This window comes from Apostichopus japonicus, chromosome 2, assembly GCF_037975245.1.
Source record: "Apostichopus japonicus isolate 1M-3 chromosome 2, ASM3797524v1, whole genome shotgun sequence".
Classification (NCBI taxonomy): domain Eukaryota; kingdom Metazoa; phylum Echinodermata; class Holothuroidea; order Aspidochirotida; family Stichopodidae; genus Apostichopus; species Apostichopus japonicus.
Window position 1 is genome coordinate 26,523,001 of NC_092562.1, and position 20,776 is coordinate 26,543,776.

The following is a 20,776-nucleotide window of genomic DNA, read 5'->3' on the forward strand; positions in this document are numbered from 1 at the left end:
TCTTTGTGTTCACCATGTTCATTAACCCGTCTGTATTCTGTACGTGCTTTTGTCCCTTCTGTTACTGTTACTTGTCATTCAGCCTCTGAAGAAGATCCTGCTAGGATCGAAACGTCAGGCCAACTTACTTTTAAACATTCTATTACACAGACTCTCTAGTGGATAAGCAGTTTGCTAACAGTTTTATTTTATTTTAATATATTTTTAGCATACCTGCCAAGTAACGTTCAGTTGGTTCAAGTCTGTTACTGTTACCATCACAGCTGTAGGAGCAATTAGTCCAGCTGTAAATAACAGAAATGAAACAGAGGTGAGGACACCTTGAGAGAGTTTCTGAGAGTAAGATAAAAATGTGGGGACTTTCCTATTATCAACATAGTGACCTGTGGCTTTACCTATAATTACTGAATACTATCCAGACTGCTATAAATATACCTAATTATCACAATCTTCTTAGCATGGAATTTCCTGCGTTGCATATCCATACCAACTGCTATTGGTATTTGTGTATGATTCCTTACTATTTATTTGTATTGATTGATCAGTGTTTTTTTTAACCTCATCACCTGGTTACTATTTTGTCTGTCACCGAAACTGAATGGCATATTATACTTCCATATTCATCACCATTTGACCAATCTACGATCACGGTGACCTCCTTATAACTTCAAACAATTAAGAAACAAAATAAAAACTGAATAATAACAAGATTGATAGGATTAATTATAACAACTCACCCTCACACAATGTCTTGACAGTCATAGGTGGACCTATAGGACCCTCACCCATGTCCCCTTCCCTAACAGCTGATACACTGAATGCATAAATAGTGTCCTCTTCTAGATTGGTATGTGTGTACTGTAGCAGTTTACTGGATTCTATGATAGTATCAGTACCCCAGCTATCAGTTGCATCCTTCCTGTAGTACACAATATAACCAACCACTGGTGGATCCCCAAAATCAGTCCCCTCATCCCAGGCTCTCCATTTAATGGTTATAGAGGTCTGGGACATATCAACTATTTCAGGCGATTCACTGATAATAGGAAGATCTGAACAGCAATGAGAACATAAAAATAAACCACACTAGAAGTAGAGTGTGCAAGCCACTGCATGACTGTCCCCCCCCCTCACCCTTTTAGTGAAATTCAGATACTGCTAAGCAATATGCTTTATTATTGGCTATATAAATACTGCAAAACAAAACTGTGCAAGAAAATTAAAGGCTTGGTAGTAGTAAAGCAAAGACTGTTTAGATCTGAACAAATGGTCTCTTCATATCTGACTTACAATGAAAAGATTGAAGAAATACTAGGCTAGACGGCTGTTTTCTTATGTAATTTCTTTGTATTTGTGCAATCAAATGAGCAACTCATGGTTAGTTTCACTAATAATTTGGCCTCTTGTTTATAAGTTTATACCAATGATGAAACATTTGCACTAGAACATTTTACTGCCCCAGTCTGTGAGAATGGGACAAGAGCTGGATATTATGTTGTTGATATCAGTTTTGTCAGTGAAAGATTATATTACATGATACTTGCAGAGCTACTCTAAGATAGTAACAACTGGAGAACATATGTAGTTGAAGAGAATGATAGACAATGATTCCAAGCGATATCAGTGTATTTAGTGTCGTAGAAAATAACATTTATTGCCCTGTACAAGTACGTTTCGTTGGCTAATATAACACAGAATGTTCTACAATACTAATATATAATTATAATACTAAGTAAGTAGGCCTGACGTACCATTCAACCTCATGGGCTCAACATCCAGGAAGAACATGACTAACGTTTCTTCTGTCCCCCTCCTTCTCCCCCTGTTCCAACCACCCCATCACTCCTCTTCTCACAGCTATCTTCCACCCCTTTTTTTCTCCACACCTTTCTGTCTTACTCCTTCAGGTTGTTCCCTACCCTGCTCCTTTAATCTTCTCTTTGTCCCTCCACTGTTTATCGCCTACGTCTCCTCTTCCCCTGTTGCTTTCTTCTCTCCATCCATTGTCTACTAATCCCCTCACATGTATCTCATTGTGTTCACCATGCTCATTAACCTGTCTCTACTCTGTGCGTGTTTTTGTCCCTTCTGTTACTGTAACTTGTCATTTAGCTTCTGAAGAAGATCCTGCTAGGATCGAAAAGTCAGGCTAACTTACTTTTACACTTACTATTTAGATGTGATAACTTTGATGATGAAAAATTCAGCAAACCCAGACAAGATTTTCTATAAATAAAGTGACCGATTTTAGCAACACATTTCCAAAAGAGCATGGTTAGTAAATGCATAAACACCTTTAGATCGAGTTTTATATATATATATATTTTGGCTGTTTAGCAGTTTTGTAGACCTATACAACATAAGAAGATATTTAATGTTAAAGTAAAACTGATGATATAGGCAGTACCATACCTATATAAATGTTACACATGTCACAGACATAATGTAAGCTCGGAGCCAGTGACTAATTGATTATCTCTTAATACAATCAATTCACCAGTGTTTACAGCTTGCATGAACCAACAGTATTCTCCAATTGTCCTTCCCAGAAGCAAATTTTCAGAATTGTTGCAATCAAATATCCTGATTGTTTATCTATACCATGATTTAACTACAGGGTATTGTACTTGTCGAGCCAGAAGAAAAAAAACCAAAAAAATGTTATTTGATCAAGGCATCTCCAGACCTGCTCAAGTCCAATTCTTAAAGATACCCTACATTTACTACCCAATAATAGGTATTTTAGAATGATTTGAAGACGTTTGAGGTTCTTTACAAAATATATTACAATATTATCATGTTTATTCTGCAGTGAGAAAAATAACTAAGAAGAACAGAAGTCTCATAGCCCTGTCCCTGTATGATATTCTTTAGAAATAAAAGTCAGACAATTCCTAATCCCCCTTTTAGGATCCAACATCATGATCCAAAATAGATCTCTTATGAGGCACCCTTATCACTTTGCTTCTACAACTTGTTTGACATATTTAATTGCTTTAATTAACCAAATAGTCAGCAGGAGAAGCACATCAAAAATGTTTCAAAATGTACACAATTCAGCAACAATATGAAATCATAAGCCAACAGCGTTTAGCTACACGGTAAGCCATTATTAAGTATCATAGTATTTGTTTGCCACGTTCAGAGTGTTTTTTAGTAATATATGAATCAAAGCTAATATCATTTGAAAATGGCAAGAGTTGTAAGTTCACTTTAGAAAATGTAAAAAAAAACTTAATTTTGATATTAGGAGTTTGAATATGAACATGTACTAATGTAATCAATGTAAAACATATAACAGTTATCTTACCATAATGAGACAAGGTTGTGTTTAGCCAGGCAAAACCTGATATCACACAATAGTATGTCGTCCCAGCTTGAGCATCAGTGGTTGTAAATATTGATCCTCTTTGAATGAAACCAGCCCTATTGCTAGCTGCGGTAAGGCTACTTGATGCCTGCAATGGTGTAGAACTGAGATCCATAGTTTGGGACAGGACAACTGTGTACTTTGGAGAGTTCTGCTGTAACTCCTCAACCCAACATGTAACTGACCACTGTGTACCAGGATTGGTTTTACTGCCAGTAACATTAATAATTCCTGAATGTAAAGAAAATAAGGCTGTATAAATTAAAAGAAAATATTCAATAAACAAATATTGTATTAATATCTGTAAAGTAAAAAAAATGGATGATTATTTGCTACCATAACTGTTTCATTGCCAAGCTGTGGTATGAGTCGGATGGTGTGACCTTAGATACCATTTCCTAACAACACTATATATGCCGTTATTTGTGTGTATTGTGTATTTGTATACAAACACGTGTCATTGTAGTGGGGTGAAGGTGAGAGTTAGTGATATTGAATGGAGAGGTCTTTGTTACTGCAACATTTTGAAGTTATTTCGGTCATGAAGAATAAACTATGGCATTTGGTCCTATAATGTAGACCAAAGCTAGGTGGTATTGTGTTATGTTTATAAACAGTACTCTAGCTAGCATGTGCCTGCAATATAAAAAAAGATATGATGACTAAAACAATCAGATCTGATTCGAACCAAGCTGTCAATCACGAATCATGCCTGTTTTGGACGTGACGGAGAATACACAGAGTCCTGGACACTGATTAATCAAACTGAACAACCTTTCAACGTACCGTTACTGTATCCTTGCCTAGTTAGCGAAATTTTACAAACATACGGAACACCGGAAGGCCTAATGAAAGATTAATCTAACAAAAACACACGTAGGCCTTTGGTCTATCATTACAAATTTAACACCCTCTGGTCTATCAAAAACTGCTTGCTCAATTTCTTGGCCCTGGTTTATCGTCATCCAAAACAAGTTATGTATGCCATACACCGCCATAGCATATAATGAAATGCCACAATAATAACGTTTCAAGTGCCTATGTTGCAAGAGCTGAAGTAATACAGATAATGCCGGGTCGTTGCAAATAAATACAATTAACATTTCTAGCTTGTAAATTTTTGCACAATGTTTTTTACTCAAATGTGTTCAAACGTTACCTGTCTTGTTCAATTCGAGAATAACGAACCAAAGTGAGAAGTTTACGTAGAGAAGTTAACATATTGTTTCGAAGAAGTATGGTATGCAAGGAAATCTTTTTGATTGATGTGTGCAGCAGGCGCGGCGGAACAGACAAAATTTGGGGGGGGGGGGCTAATGTGTGGAGACTATCTAAGCGGAGTGCCACCATCAGTTGGCGCGGAGCGTACAAGAAAATTTTGGGTTTTTTCAAACCCCAGATGGCCGGAAACGGAACTTCCCGAGTGTTTTATGCTGCGAATACCTACCCCTAAAATATGGGTCCCAAGCCTGCAATTTCTCAGATTGCACGTAAAAGTCTGTTAAAACATTGTAATTTGTATATTTGATGGTGTTTTAAGAGAGTAGCTATTACTCGTAGTGTACTCGTAAAGACGTTTTTGAGTGTGGTAAGGGCAGTGGCAGGGCTAGGGGAATTGGTCAGGGGGCGCAAGCATGGTCTGTAGGGGCGCTTTCGACACTATCTAAGCGGAGCGCCACCACAGGTTGGCGCGGAGCGTACAGACAATTTTGAGTAAAGATACTCCCTAGATTGCAGGAAATGACCCTATCCGGGCCTTGCTAATTTGCAGATAAACGGAGAATAAATAGGTGTCTCTACGCCATTTTGTCGGAAAATTACACCAACAGAATATGACAAATGTCAATAGGTATATGAGAGCGCAATAAAATAGTCAATAATCGCGAATAAGTAAAAAGTAGTGAAAAGCTCAAAAGGGCACCAGCAGTCCATTTGAGTCCGTCAGCGGGGGGGGGGGGGGCATCCGCCCCCTGACTGTATATATGGACGCTCCGCCACTAAGTAAGGGGATGTTGGAGAACTGGCTGAAATGAGGCAAGTCATTGGCCTAAGACGAAGTTGTGTTACGCTTACCGGTACTCACACTCACTGCTTCCACTTTTCACGGGGCGTGAAGACACGGTTGGGGTGACAATGTGGTCTATAGCCAGGGGAAGGGCCAAGGGTCCCCCAGCAATTACTAAAATGATTACACCTATATAGTATACTTGTGCATCGGACAGATCAACAAGTATGCATTGAAAAATGGGCAGATGCACGTTTCGGAGCCTTGGTAAATATTGGGGGCTTATCATGCATTTGCCCCCTCAACTTTTCAAGCCCCCCCAGTTCCGCCGCCACTGGTGTGCAGAATTAAGTGTTCCCCGCAACACTTTTTTGCAAATCCGTGTCTGGATTATTCCTGCGTAGCCATCCTGTGAATTTTGTTGTGAAGAGTGTATGTTCAGCTGGCATTCACCAGCCAGTCATGTTAATGATGTAGCGGGCTAGTAATCCCAATATTGTAGCGTGCAATGCGTAATGCAATAATTACTGTACAGAGTTTAACTATTTGGCAATCTGTGCAATGCACTTAATGCCTACCCATTGCCTTGCAGGGCAAACAATTGTAGAATATTAACAAAAATTGTCAAATAGTACCAAAAAAAATGTAAATTCAACCATAATGAGTGGTGCTCTTCAAGATGCTACACACCATCAACAAATTACCTTTTTGACATCTGGATGGAGGTAAATCAATCCACTGATGCTTGCAGCATCCAACACATTCTCCTGTTACTCTATCACATGCATCAGAGTCACAGTGACACTCATCTGTGCAGTTATCACCGAAGAAGCCGGCTAGACATTCTGAAATGAGAAAAAGCAGTATTACTGAGGTAGAAAGGGTCTACAGATAAGTTACAGTGTCATTTATCTGAGATGAAAGAAAGCTTCTACAACAGCTGGGCTTAAATCAAAGCAGGCACATAACCAAAAAAGATCGGTGATTGGTATTCTAGCATTTCCCATCTGTAAATGGTTCAAATGAGTTAGTGGGACAGTCCAGACTAAGATAAGATAAGATAAGTAGAACTTTATTACTCCAAAGAAGGAAATTAAGATCTTGCACATAAAATGTAAAAAGACAGTACAAAAATATGGCTATGTTACAAATACGAAAAACAGGGATAGAACGGAACGATAAAACATTAAACAACCGAACAATAAAACACACATAGGCAGGACCTAAGCTCATGTTATCATTGTAAAGCCTTATTGCACGTGGAATAAACGAATTGCGATGACGGTTGGTTCTCATGGGTGGGAGAAGCAGTCTGCCAGTGCCCCTAGTTATGATATTATCGTGCAGATAACAGTGAAGCGGGTGATCATGGTCATTCCAAACAATGTCTAGTTTGTTTTGGAGCAAGCACACATAAATTTCCTCAACTGTTGATTGGGGGTCTCCAATGACTCTACCCGCTTTACGAATAATGCTGTCAATACGGTCTCTGTCAGTCCCCGTGGCGTTCCCGCCCCAACCGACGAAACAATACCGCCATACGCCACAGATAGTAGCATTGTAAAAAATATCCATTATAGAAGTACGGACGTTAAAACTGGCCATCTTATTTAAACAATACAACCTGCTATTCAGCTTCTTGATTAGAGCATCCACCTGACTACTCACAACCATTTATACCAAACCCACCACCAACACATAGTTGAACTAGAGGAAATGGTATGAACTATGTAAGTTCTAACAAAATAGAACAGTTAATTTTGAAACGCAATATGAAACCCTCATTACAGATGACAATAAGAAAAAAAAAATGGGGGGGATCCACCTTTTAAAAAAAAACATGTGCCTTCACTCCTTCTAAAGTCTAACAGAGAGCTATAAGGCTACTATCCTTAGCTGTTAGTTTCAAGATGACATCTACATTCCTTAATCTCTCATAGTATGTACAGTTTCAGTGACAAAAAAAGCCTAATATTTGCGCAAATCTTTGCATGAATCTAACTTTAGGCCAGTCATTTGTAAGAAGTGTGACCTCCAATTTATGTTCAAGAAAAGACATTGGTTATTATTACTACACTACTATTCTCACCAATTTATATAAAGTTATTCATTTTAAAGATGAAGTAAAAATAGAAACCTGTAGCTACATATATTTAATATACACAACATGATATATGAGAGACAAAGCTAATTAATAAATGTCTTTTTAGGCAAGTTTCTGATGCTTTTTCTGCTGACTGCATCTTGAAGAAGAACAGTATGAATGCTAAAACAAATGGCCTTTGTTTGAAAGTAAACATCCCAAATAAGTAGAGAAAGAAACATGTTAACATTAATTGAACAGATGGCCTTTGCTTGAAAGTAAACATCCCAAGTAATTAGAGAAGAAAAAACCTGTTAACATTAATTGAAAATGTATGAGGATAGACTAGTGCACTTAGAAATTACCTAGACAGGACTGGCTATTTGGATCCAACACTGAACCTGGAGCACAGCTGGTACCTACACATCTTCCTGAAAGCTTATCACAAACAGCGCCATCAAGACACAGACATTTCTCTGTACATTGGTTACCATAGTAACCCATTGGACAATCATCAGGAACTATGGACAAATAAAATAATCATATCACTAACAGGCTGCATGATTTACACATGTTTGTTTTGTTTTATATTATCTGACTGTTTGGATGATATACCATTAGTCATAACATTATATTGATTCTTTATCTGCAGGTAAATGTTTGTAAACAAGATCTGAAAGTATTAATCAGAATGAAAAAAAAATGCATTGTGGTTTCAATGATGTAACACGAGCACTTATAGAGAGGGTGTACAAAATACTTGATCTTAGTACTACAGTGAAAAGCAGTGTGATCTGACAAACAATACATTCACAATGACACAGGCTGTCCTGAAATGACCGTTGACCTCAACAACATGCTTCTTGTACTAAATGTGATACATAAACATTCTAAATATGACATCTGTCCTTGTTGAAACATTGTATAAAACATGGTTTCACAATTTGACCCCTGGTGTATTCAAACGACCATTGACCTCCGCCCTCAACATAGGGCTACTTTGTACTCAATGTGACCAGTACAATTACATACCAAATATGCTATCTATCCAAGCTGCACTTGCGATATTATGTTTAGGAAGGTGTGTTAGTGTACAGAAACAGGTAGGAGGGGAGAAAGTAAATATTTGGCATATGTCGACTTCAAATGACCTTTGACCTCCACCAAAAGCAATAACAGGCTCCTTAAATTTGATATGGTACATCTACAAACCTCTGCCCAAGGTTCCCGTCTTGCAATAGCATGTTTAAAAGGCTTAAACAATATGACCCCTGTTGACATTAAAATTAGACCTTTGACCAGCACAAATACATTTAGCTACTTGTAGTCAATGTGGTACTTCTACACACAAAATATGAGGTCTGTCCAAGCTTCCCTTTTGAGTTATTGTGTTTACAAGGTTTTCAAAATTTGACCAATTGTGACCCAAAATGAACATTGACCTCCACCGAAAACTATCGCCTCCTTTATTGAATGTGGTCCATATACATATTAAATATGAGGTCTGCACAAGCTTACCTTCTTGAGATATCATGTTTACAAGGTTTTCAAAATGTGGCACCTGTTGACACTAAATGACCTTTGACCAGCACAAAAACAATTGGCTTCTTCTAGTCAATGTGGTACTTCTACACACCAAATATGAGGTCTGTCCAAGTTTCCCTTCCTGATATATCGTGTTTACAGGTTTTCAAAATTTGACCAACGGTGACCACAAATGACCTCAGACCTCCACATAAAACAATAGGCTCCTTGTACTCAATATGACTCTTCTACATACTACATATGAAATTGGTTCGACCCTCCCCTCTTAGATATCGTGTTTACATGCTGGGCGTCACAAATGCACGCACGCACACACACGCACCCATCATGAATCCAAAGATTACGATTATCGTCGAAACCAAAAACAAGAATGTTGTCATGTCAACACTGACACACCAACATATACACTTCTTCCAGTAAATTTTGATGAGTCACCTGTGCATTGCAACTTTAGCACCATCACATGATATCATCAACATACACTGTCATACAAATGTTTGTACAGTAGCTGGCATGAACATGTTGGCGGCTGACATTTATCTGCTACATGCACCGGAGTAAAGAAACAAATGTAATCCAAAGACACACTGTCTATGTCATGATTGTTAATTACATAAACAAAACAAACTCTCTATAAATCCTTTGTACTGAGACACAATTTCATGTATACTAAACCCTTCCATAGCAGCTTAGCAACAAAAATTTCCACAATAGTAGTGTTTCTATGTTCCATGTCATTACTATCAGAATTAAGAAAGAAAAAGGAAGAAAAAGAAAGTCTGTAGTAAAGTTTGTGGTTTCTTGTCATACAATTGTTCATGTGTTTGAAATGATGAACAGCAACTGCGATTAATGTTAGAAAGAACATATATCTAATCTATCTGAGTTCCACATCCTGTAACAATTACAGACACACAATTGTTCAAATTCACTAAATGGACTTAACAAACCATGAATACACAGATATGGATTGCTTAGTACATATATACAAGTTATTAGGTCTTGACAAAAAATTCTTTGAATTCACTCAATATAAATAATTTAATAGGCTCTCTTTTTTGTACATGTAGAAAACACCTCTCTTAATCTGGAACATGTATCAGGGTACATAGATGATCTGTGATGCCATCATGGTAAAAAACCTTTTACTTATACGCTATTATAATCTTCATGTTGAGTTATCCTTAAAATATGATACATTTGGAAGTTTGCTCAGCTGTAAATATTGTCTATTAAATTAATCAAACAATTCAATGTCTTTTTGGAAATACTATTTTCCTCTGTGGATAAGTGATACAATATTATTCAGCCTAATTGACGTGATGACATCATTAATTCTGCATTGGCAAAATATCACCAACTTAATTTAATTGAAATCCTTCAACGTACAAGTTGCTAACAGGATGTGGTTTCAACTTCAAGGTGCAGACAATGTCTATAGTTGTTGACCTTTGGAATATCCTTTGATTAACTTCCTTATTGCACAAAATTCATAGCTGTAAATTTGCTGTGGTAAGTTTCTGACAAATAGCGGACTGTGAGTGACCTTTTTTTAGTCAACTTGGGGTTAAAATTCCCATCAATGTAATCATCACACCTGGCAAAGCTATACAAAATCAATGCACTGAGTAACTATAGTGTCTACAGTTCTAGAGTGTGTGCTTAAACAGACTGCATAAAGAATATACATGGAAGTAAAGGAGGAAATACAAGTTTCAACTGCTTGTATTTAGTATGAGTCAAAGCAATGCAAAGTGATTAGGTATACATTTAAACCCTCTTTAATGACATGTGTGAAGCTGGCTGCATGGCTGGTTTATAACTACACAGAAATAAACTTACAGGTGGATATTTTACAACAGCTCGCTTGATATAACTAACTGCTATATGTGCAATCCTTGCTCTATACATACATAAATACCATGTTACAGTTGTATTTATCATATATCTTATAAAAATATAACCTGACTGATAATTCCAATGAAAGCATCCAACTTACTCTGACAATTACTCCCACTCCATGTATCTTGGCAGCCTCCAGTACCACAAACACCTGTAAATCTGTTACAACTGCCTTGATTCTCACAGTGACAATCTTGTAAACAGCCAGCCCCATATTTACCTGGTTCGCACTCTGTAAACAAAACAATATAAGACTTGAGTGTTAGCTATTTTACACTTTAATAGATTTGACTCATAAAAATTATTTGTATGATCACAAATATAGAATGTCTGTACAAAAGGAGAGAGTACTATAAATCAGACTTAGATTACAGCAATTTCAATGCAAGAATATTTGCTATCCCATCAATTGTATCAATTTCACATATGCTTGACAAAAATTGAATTTTCATGATGCAATAAAATTATGTCACAAAGATAATTGGACACAGCTAGATGGAGTAAATTAAGCTGTGAATTGAAAGAATATATCTTTAAAATCCAGCTATTGGTAAAAACAAGACCAGAATTAGGAACAGGTATCAAGACTAAGATTTAAGCTATCATAAGACCCTGCAATTCCTTGAACCAAGTTCAACCAACCATTCATATTATCGTATAATAATTTACACTTAAATACTTATACTATTAATGGTAGCCTGAAATTTGCTTGAATTTTAGCTTCTTTGAAACTTCCTCTCTGGTTTCCTTTCATGCAGTGACAATGTCACCGCTTCATCATATATACATGGTATACTTGTTATTATGCTTATATGAATTCTGTTAATATACTCTAAATTTCTCAACATGTGTTTCTACACTGCACCACTGATTTGATAGGCAAATGAAATTAATTGTATCAAATACTGTTATAGCACAAAATTGATTTAGGCTATCATATAGACTCTGCATTTCTCTCAACCGATTCCATCCAACCATTCATATTATCGTATAATTCTTTACATTTAAATACTTATACTTTTCAAGGTAGCCAGAAAATTGTTTTCATTTTTGTTTCTTTGAAACTTCCTCCCTGGTTTCCTTTCATGCAGTGACAATGACAACGCTTTATCATACATGTCATACTTGTTATAATGATTATATGAATTCTGTTAATATACTCTAAATTTTCTCATCATGTGGTTTCATACTGCACCACTGAGTTGATAGGCAAAGGAAATGAATTGAATACTGTTAAAGCACAAAATTGTATACACGAATAAGTGTACGCTGAAACACTATGCAGTACACTATACTGCACTTGATTCACATACTGAAACATGAAATGAACTATCTGCACGTTTTAAAATAAATTGTACATCCAGATTTCGACAAATACATGTGAAAATTACAGGTTTATCTGCACATAGCTCATAGCAATAAGGTCATTCTTTCTCAATCTAAATACCATGGCTCACATTTGCAGCCTCTAGATTGGTTGAAAATCACTTCCAAGAAAAAAAAAACATCAGCAAAATACTCACCCACTGAACAACTAAGATCTCTGAATCCAGAGTTACATCTGCAACCAAAAGGATCTATGAGACAAAACAGTCTCCCACGGCAACCATCATCACCTGCTCCATTTCCTATGCTACACTCAAACTCACAAGAATAGCCAAACTTGTTAGGACCACACCCTGAAAGAAAATATTCTTTTCAGTGTTTTACATTTAATGCAAAATTAATCAGCATTTTCAGACTGAACTTAAGAAAACCACACTTGATAGTTTAAAAAAAAAAAACTGTATTCCATGTTGTTCCACGTACAGTGTGTCAAGAGAGATCTTAATCAACTCTCATTTGCTACTGTACCTGTGACACCACCATGATTATTGTACAGACTATATACTGTATACACATGTGTATACAGTATATAGTCTGCACAGCCACATGTACAGTTTTCTGGCATATACGTGATTGGAACGGTAGTATAGAGTTACTTATTCATAATACTGCTTCCCTTGATATGAATACTGTGAGAAAATGTTGGCTATTTCAGCATCTGGTTTGTTTCCAAAAGAAGAAATGTAGCTCCAGTTCCTCTCATTCATATCCATATTTCAGGAGCATCTATTTAGTAAAATGTGGCTTGGCTTGTATAGATGTCATTAAATCTAAATGTAGTGGTTTTAATGGAGAGCTATGCCTTTAAACATTGATTTGGGCATAAAGGATGATAAATCCAAGGTGCTACAGTACAAGTTTAAGGACTACACTAAGTCAATAACAAGATTACCTGGGAACCAAATTAATGTTAACCTTCACCCCAAAAATGGTTAATGGATGGTCTCTTGAGAACACTACTATCAAAAGATTTGGTAAGAACTCCCAAGTTGGTGGATGCTTTTCATAAATATTACAAACTATTACTTAGTTTTCCTTGGAGGTATGGCAAGAGGAGGAATAACCAACATAGTGTCCCACATGGCCTCTCACTGTCATGCAAACAAAACCTCAAGAGAACAAGTTCACAGACATCTGTACAAACCTATCAGACAGTTTTGTCCCATGAACCCCGGGGCACAGATACATCTCCCAGTTTCATCATCACAAACTCCTCCATTGTAACAATTATCACAGATACCGGTACATCCTGGTGGACCCCATCTACCAGAACTACAAGCTGTTAACAGAAAGTAAAACCAGGGAGAACAAAGTGGAGGAAATAATAAAAGGGTGGTAGCATGTGGTATTCCTTGGGCGTTCCTTTGGGGGGGGGGGGGATGGAGGTGGAGATGGAGACAGTTGTGGTTATTTTTTTGCTTATTGATTCAAAGCAAAATTCATTAAAGGCATGTACAGTCTGAGCACTTCAAAAATGCTATCGTCAAATACGTTAACTTTCACATTTCTTTGACTTAATTGTGAAAAAGAAGCAGAAATAGTTTGTGAGACATCATCATTTAAAGACTAGGTCTTTCGATCACAATATATTTTACTCTTCATACATGCAAAAAGTATTCTCCAAATTAGAAAAAAAAAACTATGGGGCATATTGCTGGATGTCGGCCGGCTGTAACCTAATGAAACAGACGTTGCTCACATTATTTTGCCAAGTTCCTCCTTTGAGACATATAAGAACACATCATGTCAACATCAGTCCTACCTTGGCCCCTCCATGCCTCTGTTCATTTGACATGGATTGACCAATGTACATAAAATATTGGTGAAAAAGACTAAAATATTTGTGATTTAAGTTGTATCACAAGCTTCAAGTACTTTATAAACCCATCAAGAAATTACAAACTTCTTATAGGAGGATTCAGTGTTTGAAGTCGCCAACACTGTGTTTTATCCTGTCATGGCAGTTTCTGCTGTTCATTCACTACTCTGTCAATTATTACTACTATGTTCATTCTCATTCATACATATTCACTATTTATCGAGTACTTGCCTGAAGAAATATGTTTAACATGTTTTTTTTCGGCAGCCTTTTTTAATTTAAATTTCCATTAGCCTACTTCATAATTCATGACCGTTTCAAAACAGCCAGTATAGAACCGCACATACAATAACATGATGTACAGGTGGCCATCTTGCTTCTTGCCAGGTTCGTAGTTATAGGGTTAGGTTACATTTGTGTGAGACCCACACTCGACCTCAGTTGTGAAATTCATTAATTACTAAACAGCGGAGCTAATGAGTTTGCAAGATTTCAATGTTAATGTGCGATTGATTCATGGTAATTTCATAATGGAAGTCAGTCATATTAATGACATGATCAGGTATTAACAGTAATGTGTGATTGATTCAGGGCAATTTCATCATGGAGTAGAGGTTCAAAATGAATACAATATTCCAACTTTATGCTGCATCAGAAAAAAAAATACATAGCATTATGATATTTTGGTCACCTTATTGATTTGACATGCAAGACAAGTTTATGTATTTTTCTGAGTTTGTACTGTGAATAAGACCTACAGCAGGATTTTTGTTAATTGTTAGGTCACAGAATAGCTACACATACCAAATAGTGCAACCAAGCGGGAATGTGGATATCAGTTTGTTTAACAAATTATCGGACTTCAACCAGTGTTGATGACAATGACATAATATGTTTTGTAATCAACCAAAACAAGAGGTTGAACCAAAACAAAAGTGTGATATCCCAAAATATTCCAAGGATCAATTTTAGTTGGCACTGTACATGCTCATATGAAACCTTTCCTTGGGATACAGCTGCACAGTGGCATTCCAAAGGGGTCAAGTGCTCTCCCAATGTTTGGCCACCCTCAATGATAAAATTTTGCCATGTTAAAAAAAGAAGAGACATTTTTTGATTAAGTACTAATTGTAATTTAGCTATGTTTACCTACAAAATTCTGCTGATATTAAGTACCTGAAATGATGAAAATTTCATTACCTACATTCTCCCCCTCACACCTTGCCCCCCCCCCTCCCCCACACAAATTTTGCTCTAAGTTTGCTTTGCCAACTCTCCTTCCACCCCTTCTTCCAAATATGTTATGAAGCCACTGCAGCTACTGTACACTACTGTACATACGATGCAGAATATATATCCCAATCAATGTTATATCAGTAACATAACTCATTTAGAATGATAATTAGCCGTCTAGGCCACTTTGACAAATGCACTCAGGGTATAAAATCTGGCAATATATCTATCCTCAAAGTCAAGCTTTTGTTGAGTTTAATATTAAAGATTTGTAGTATAAGCCTAATGAAATACACTTTCTGGTGGTTTGCTTACCACAGTCTGTCTACTGAATGACATGTACTACAGCTACCCTGGAATTTGAAAATTTGGAAATGATCATATATGTGCAGGGGCGTCAATCCCAATAGAAAAGTTGGTGGGACATAAATGATTGACCATGGATAAAACTGAAGGAGTGTGCGCCTAGCACACACTGCGATCACCTTGGTGCAAATCCGTTGTTGAGTGGTGTCCAAGGGCATGCCTTAGGGCCTCTAATGTGGTCCAGGGTTGAAGCTCTAGCAGGGCCCAGGAGGCAGACCCACATCTAGAAATCTTCAAGTTTGCTTCTGTTTTATCCCTGAATTGATATGTCAGTCATATCTTAACAATACTCACATCTGATAAGGGATTAGACTATAACAATTAAGAAAGAAATATCAAACTCAAATACAGGTGTAACTTAGGGCCTTTATATTGAAAATTGAAACTTAAACCAATAAAGGAAGCATTCTTAAACTGTGCACACACTAATAACATCATCTTGTTATACAGATGTTTAAAACCATACACATGGTATCATAAATACATTTAAACAGCACTATTGTGTATCTGGGCACATTCACTTGATCGGAACGTTACAACCTTATAAAATGAAGATACTTCAGGGCTGTAGGCTGGGTAGAATCTCTAGCAATTGAGGAACAGTGAGAAACATTATGTATTGTCCAAATGAAGATATAAAGCATGCTAGGGCATTCTCATGGTATTCGTAGCTTATATGCTGAGGGGAAGCCAATTGGGGAAGTTAGTTGTAAATTAATTGTTATGATTGTGAATTATCATTCTTTATTTGACATGCCAAATGGAACCTCATGTGATGTGGGAGGGGGGCGGGTAGGGAGAGGGCAAATGAGCAGGCCTACTTTCATTAGGAAATGTAAATCTCAGCGGGGGGGGGGGTAGCTGCCCCTCTTCCCCCTCATGCCCTATGAACTTAATCACAAGTAAATATTCTGTCAACATGTGTACATAAGTACTGAACATGTTGACTGGATGAGATAGCAAAATGTTTGAGTTCCTTTTATGGGATATATAAGTCACTATGAGCCTGCTAAGCCTAGCGCATACATTATTTAGTCACTAAACCTGGGAGGACATTTAACATTGTGTCCCCCACCCTTCAGAAAGTGGGGAGATGTCCCCCTGCCCCCACTCCATTGATTAACACCCCTGAGAATGTGGGTCACTAGCAAAACATGAAAGCGGTTTGGGAAACGATGAGCAGTTAGGCGATAAGGCATAAAGCCCATCTTTCACTAATGTTGCTTTTTCTTAATTTTACCTTTAATGCTTTTGTTGAACATCGACCTGAGTAACAATGCCAAGCACATATTTTGGTTGTACTTGACATTCCTATTATACCTGTGTAGGTTGTAAGTCAAGTCAGTGCTTCTCCTTTGCGTTATATAGCAGAAAATCATCAATTGTTTCATTTTGAAGATCTCCCAAGATACTGTCAAGGGGCACTTTCATACCAAGTTTGGAGAATATTGGACCAGCTGTTTAGGAAGGTTTTTGACACAAATTTGCATAAAATTATACATTTGACCTGTAACCCTGTGACTAAAATATTTGATAGAACATTTACACATACTTTACATGTGACCTTGATGGTTGCATGTCATTGCAATGTTCCCACTTGAATCTATTATTAAAGAACCTTCAACTTTTCCCTTAATTTGACTCAATTTGCTCTCAGAGGCATATAGTGTATGCAAGTTCCCATCATGTGACATATACTGCCTACCAAGCTTGAAGAAATTGGTCTGGCTGTTTGATAAAACTGGCCGATGTCCCAAATTACACACAAACAGATCTGGCCAACCTTTTACCTTATTCCAGATAATGGAGTTCGGGTCACACCTCAGTCAGTATACCATGGGTCACCCCTCAAGACTTGCTACTCCAGAACATAGCTGTATAGCAACGGAGATAGCCACAATAGGGTCCAATTACATACAAATACAAAATTTCATGCTCCCTAGATACAATTAAGGGATGAGGTATGAAAGAAAAAAAAGACTCCATCTAACTTCCATTCATAAACTTAAATAGTTAACATTCTTTCTATAATCTTCATGTGCAACATCAACAAAATTGTTAATACTTTTCACACATTCTATCTTTCAAAATACTAGCTGGAGCCAAGTGGATTAGCTATTCTAATCAATACGTAGCTGCAATGAATATATTGTCTACTACTGATTCACTTTTGCTGGGTGGAATTTAAACATTTTACCACCATTCATGTCCTTAACACAGTAAGTATAGAAATATATTATTCTTACCACGGACAATCAATCTATTCAATCCATGGCGAGCTTCATTTCTTCGAGTGCTAATATGACACTCATAGAGACCATTATCACCAGCAGCAGCTCCTTGGTTTATGATGAAATCATTGTCTCCTCTCCTATCATCTTCAATTGAACTATTGATTCTCCATACGGAATTACCCATATCAGACCAATCCATGTCTATCAGGACATTGGTATCTCCTGAATTAACAGTCTGAGTAAACTGTCTATTGGCTGGAACAACATAAGCTGTAAATATAAAGATTTGACGATTCATATATTTGACAATTTTACATTTTATGGCTTGTTTACATTTATTTGCTATTTATTCTGTGTTCCAAATTTCATGTCATAACAGATTGGTTTTAACGCAAGCTGAACATTTGTATTTGTACATACCGTAATTATCATGAAATTGGCATCAAAGCAAACAAAGTGAAAGAAGAATGTTGTAGTGTTAAGATTTTCCAGAACAAATTAAATTACAATAATTCCTAATTATCGAAGAAAATTTTTCCCTGAAATTTCCAATTATTTTCTATGTGCATTATGTGAGGGTCCATACTGCTACTTTTTAATAACCTGGGCACATCAAAAGTGATGCTAATGGGCCATATATGTATTTTGTTTCTAGAAAAAGAAGTTGCCCACTCACAAAAAAATTGAAAATTAGAAATGTTAAAGCAAAGAAAATGTAAGATTTATTCTTATTTAGAATGTGTTAAAAGTACCTTCCACAACTGTAAAAAAAGAAATTACCAATAATTGACAAAATATGAGAATGGTTTTGACAATGAATATTTTTTTCATCATATTACGGAATACCTTATCTGGTATCCCATCACGAAAAGCTAAGCTAAATTTTGGGCAAATTGCTACACAAGTGCAAAGTTATACAGTAGTTTTTGTACACAGGAACCATTGCATATTATACACAAGATTCAGAGCCTTCAAAATGGTTACACAGTGTTTGAACACCTAACCAGTACCTGCATATTAACAGTTATCATTACTACTGTCCACAGTGACGTGCATGTTCACTTTGATTCGTGGACATATGTTAAATTTAAGAAGCCCTCCATGTCTACAGATTTTCTGGAAAATAAACATATTGATACAGTACCTTTGGATTTAGAATTGTATCTTTTGGGGCCAGTAATAAAATAAATAAACAATGGTTGCATCGACTCTGTACATGACATACATGTACTAATGCAGACAGTGACTCTGTACATGATATACATGTTCTACTGCAGACACTTGCATAGAAGATGACTTTGACTGCTGTCTTACCAATAAGCCAGAATATAAGTTGTGTTGGCAGCCAATGCAATTATTTTATCATTTGTGGATTTTTTGAGGTTCAAGGAAGAGGATATACTGTATTAGTTCTGGGCAAATTTGACAAACAGGCCGACTTGTATATAGCCTGACAGTGGCAGTTAATTATCAATGTGACTGACTTAAATGCCACTTATGTAGCAATCTCGGTATTGAAAGAAATTAAGGACACTTTCATAGTGCACTCGAAAAATAATTTTAAATGTTACATATTAGAATACTATTCTGTACTTACGTTTTGATGCAAACACTAGTGTCAAATTCTCCTTTAAAAAAAATAGTCATGTTGCAGCTCAGTTAGTACAGAAACTGCCACCTTTTTGGCTCAATATAATTGTACCACCATATGGCACCCTATGTTGGTGAAATATTTTTCATATTCTGGATAGAACACTTTTAAGATACAGTTGTGATTAATTCCAATATTCAATATATTTTCTGAATGATTGGTTAAAGGTATCTACTGTAGTGTATTATCTAAGGGGCAATAGCCAACTTGTTTGATACAAGATTTCACAAGATCTTGAACCTTGCAACAACTCGCTTGGAATTCTCAGGAATGCACGATCAGCTTATACTGTGCTAATGTTGCAACCCACATTCCTGCACTACAATGAATACACATTACTTGTGATATCTTGTGAATGCAAAATGAGACCAAATGAGACACTTTGCTCTATTATATGATGTTAATAAACATTCAATAATATGATACAAAACCACCATTGCTAATTATAAGCCTCAAATCAAGATAAAAATCTTGTCTATATATATGGACATCAACTGCGAGCAGAAAACATTTTGATTATTCACTTTATGATAAGAACTGGTTTTTACAGAGTTCGATGAAATACCTCAGAGACTGTAAATAGGCAATTTTAGTTGTTTTTATATTTTGGGCATTAATTTTAATGAACAGAATAAATGACACACTGTCAAATTCCGACTGAAACGAAGCCATGTGTGCAAATTATTGTCAAAATAATTGTTAGATTGCTGACTTTCATACACTGTAGAAAAAAAGAAGTGATAGTTTGTGGTACTGTTTGTGGGATTAGGGGTTTACCACAATAATTTGCTTAAAGACATGAAAGACTTTCAGTGATTCCTCTTTCTAAGATTATTTTGGCTTCAATTTCATTATGATCATGGGCGACGATCCGTACTTCCGAGTGGGGGGGATATGACCTTGTTGACTATCTAAGCATAGCGCCACCATGAGTTGGCGCGAAGCGTACAAGAAAATTTTGGGATTAACAAACCCTCTAGATGGCCGGAAACGGCACTTCCCGAGGTTTCCAAGCGGCATATACCCAACTTTAAAATAGGGAACTCATGTCGGAAATATCTCATAATCAGGATCCAAAATACTTTTTTTTCAATTTCGGGTATTATTTTGGGAAAATTGACCCTGTCAATCTTTTTTCAGACGCTACGTTAGAATGTTCGAGAGCTCTTTTATATTATTCGA

The 20,776-nt window shown here is 36.6% G+C and overlaps 1 protein-coding gene across 3 annotated transcripts in view; it reads right to left on the reverse strand.

The window, feature by feature from the left end:
* The window catches only part of LOC139984175 (uncharacterized), a 260,085-nt gene that overhangs the window by 171,983 nt on the left and 67,326 nt on the right, over positions 1-20,776 (reverse strand). For all 3 annotated transcript variants that reach the window (XM_071997956.1, XM_071997950.1, XM_071997962.1), the window contains exons 9-11: positions 3,311-3,601; positions 738-1,052; positions 214-284 (exon numbers count right to left, since the gene is read on the reverse strand). In XM_071997956.1, coding sequence (XP_071854057.1) covers positions 214-284; positions 738-1,052; positions 3,311-3,601 — 677 coding nt within the window. The remainder of the gene's footprint in view (positions 1-213; positions 285-737; positions 1,053-3,310; positions 3,602-20,776) is intronic.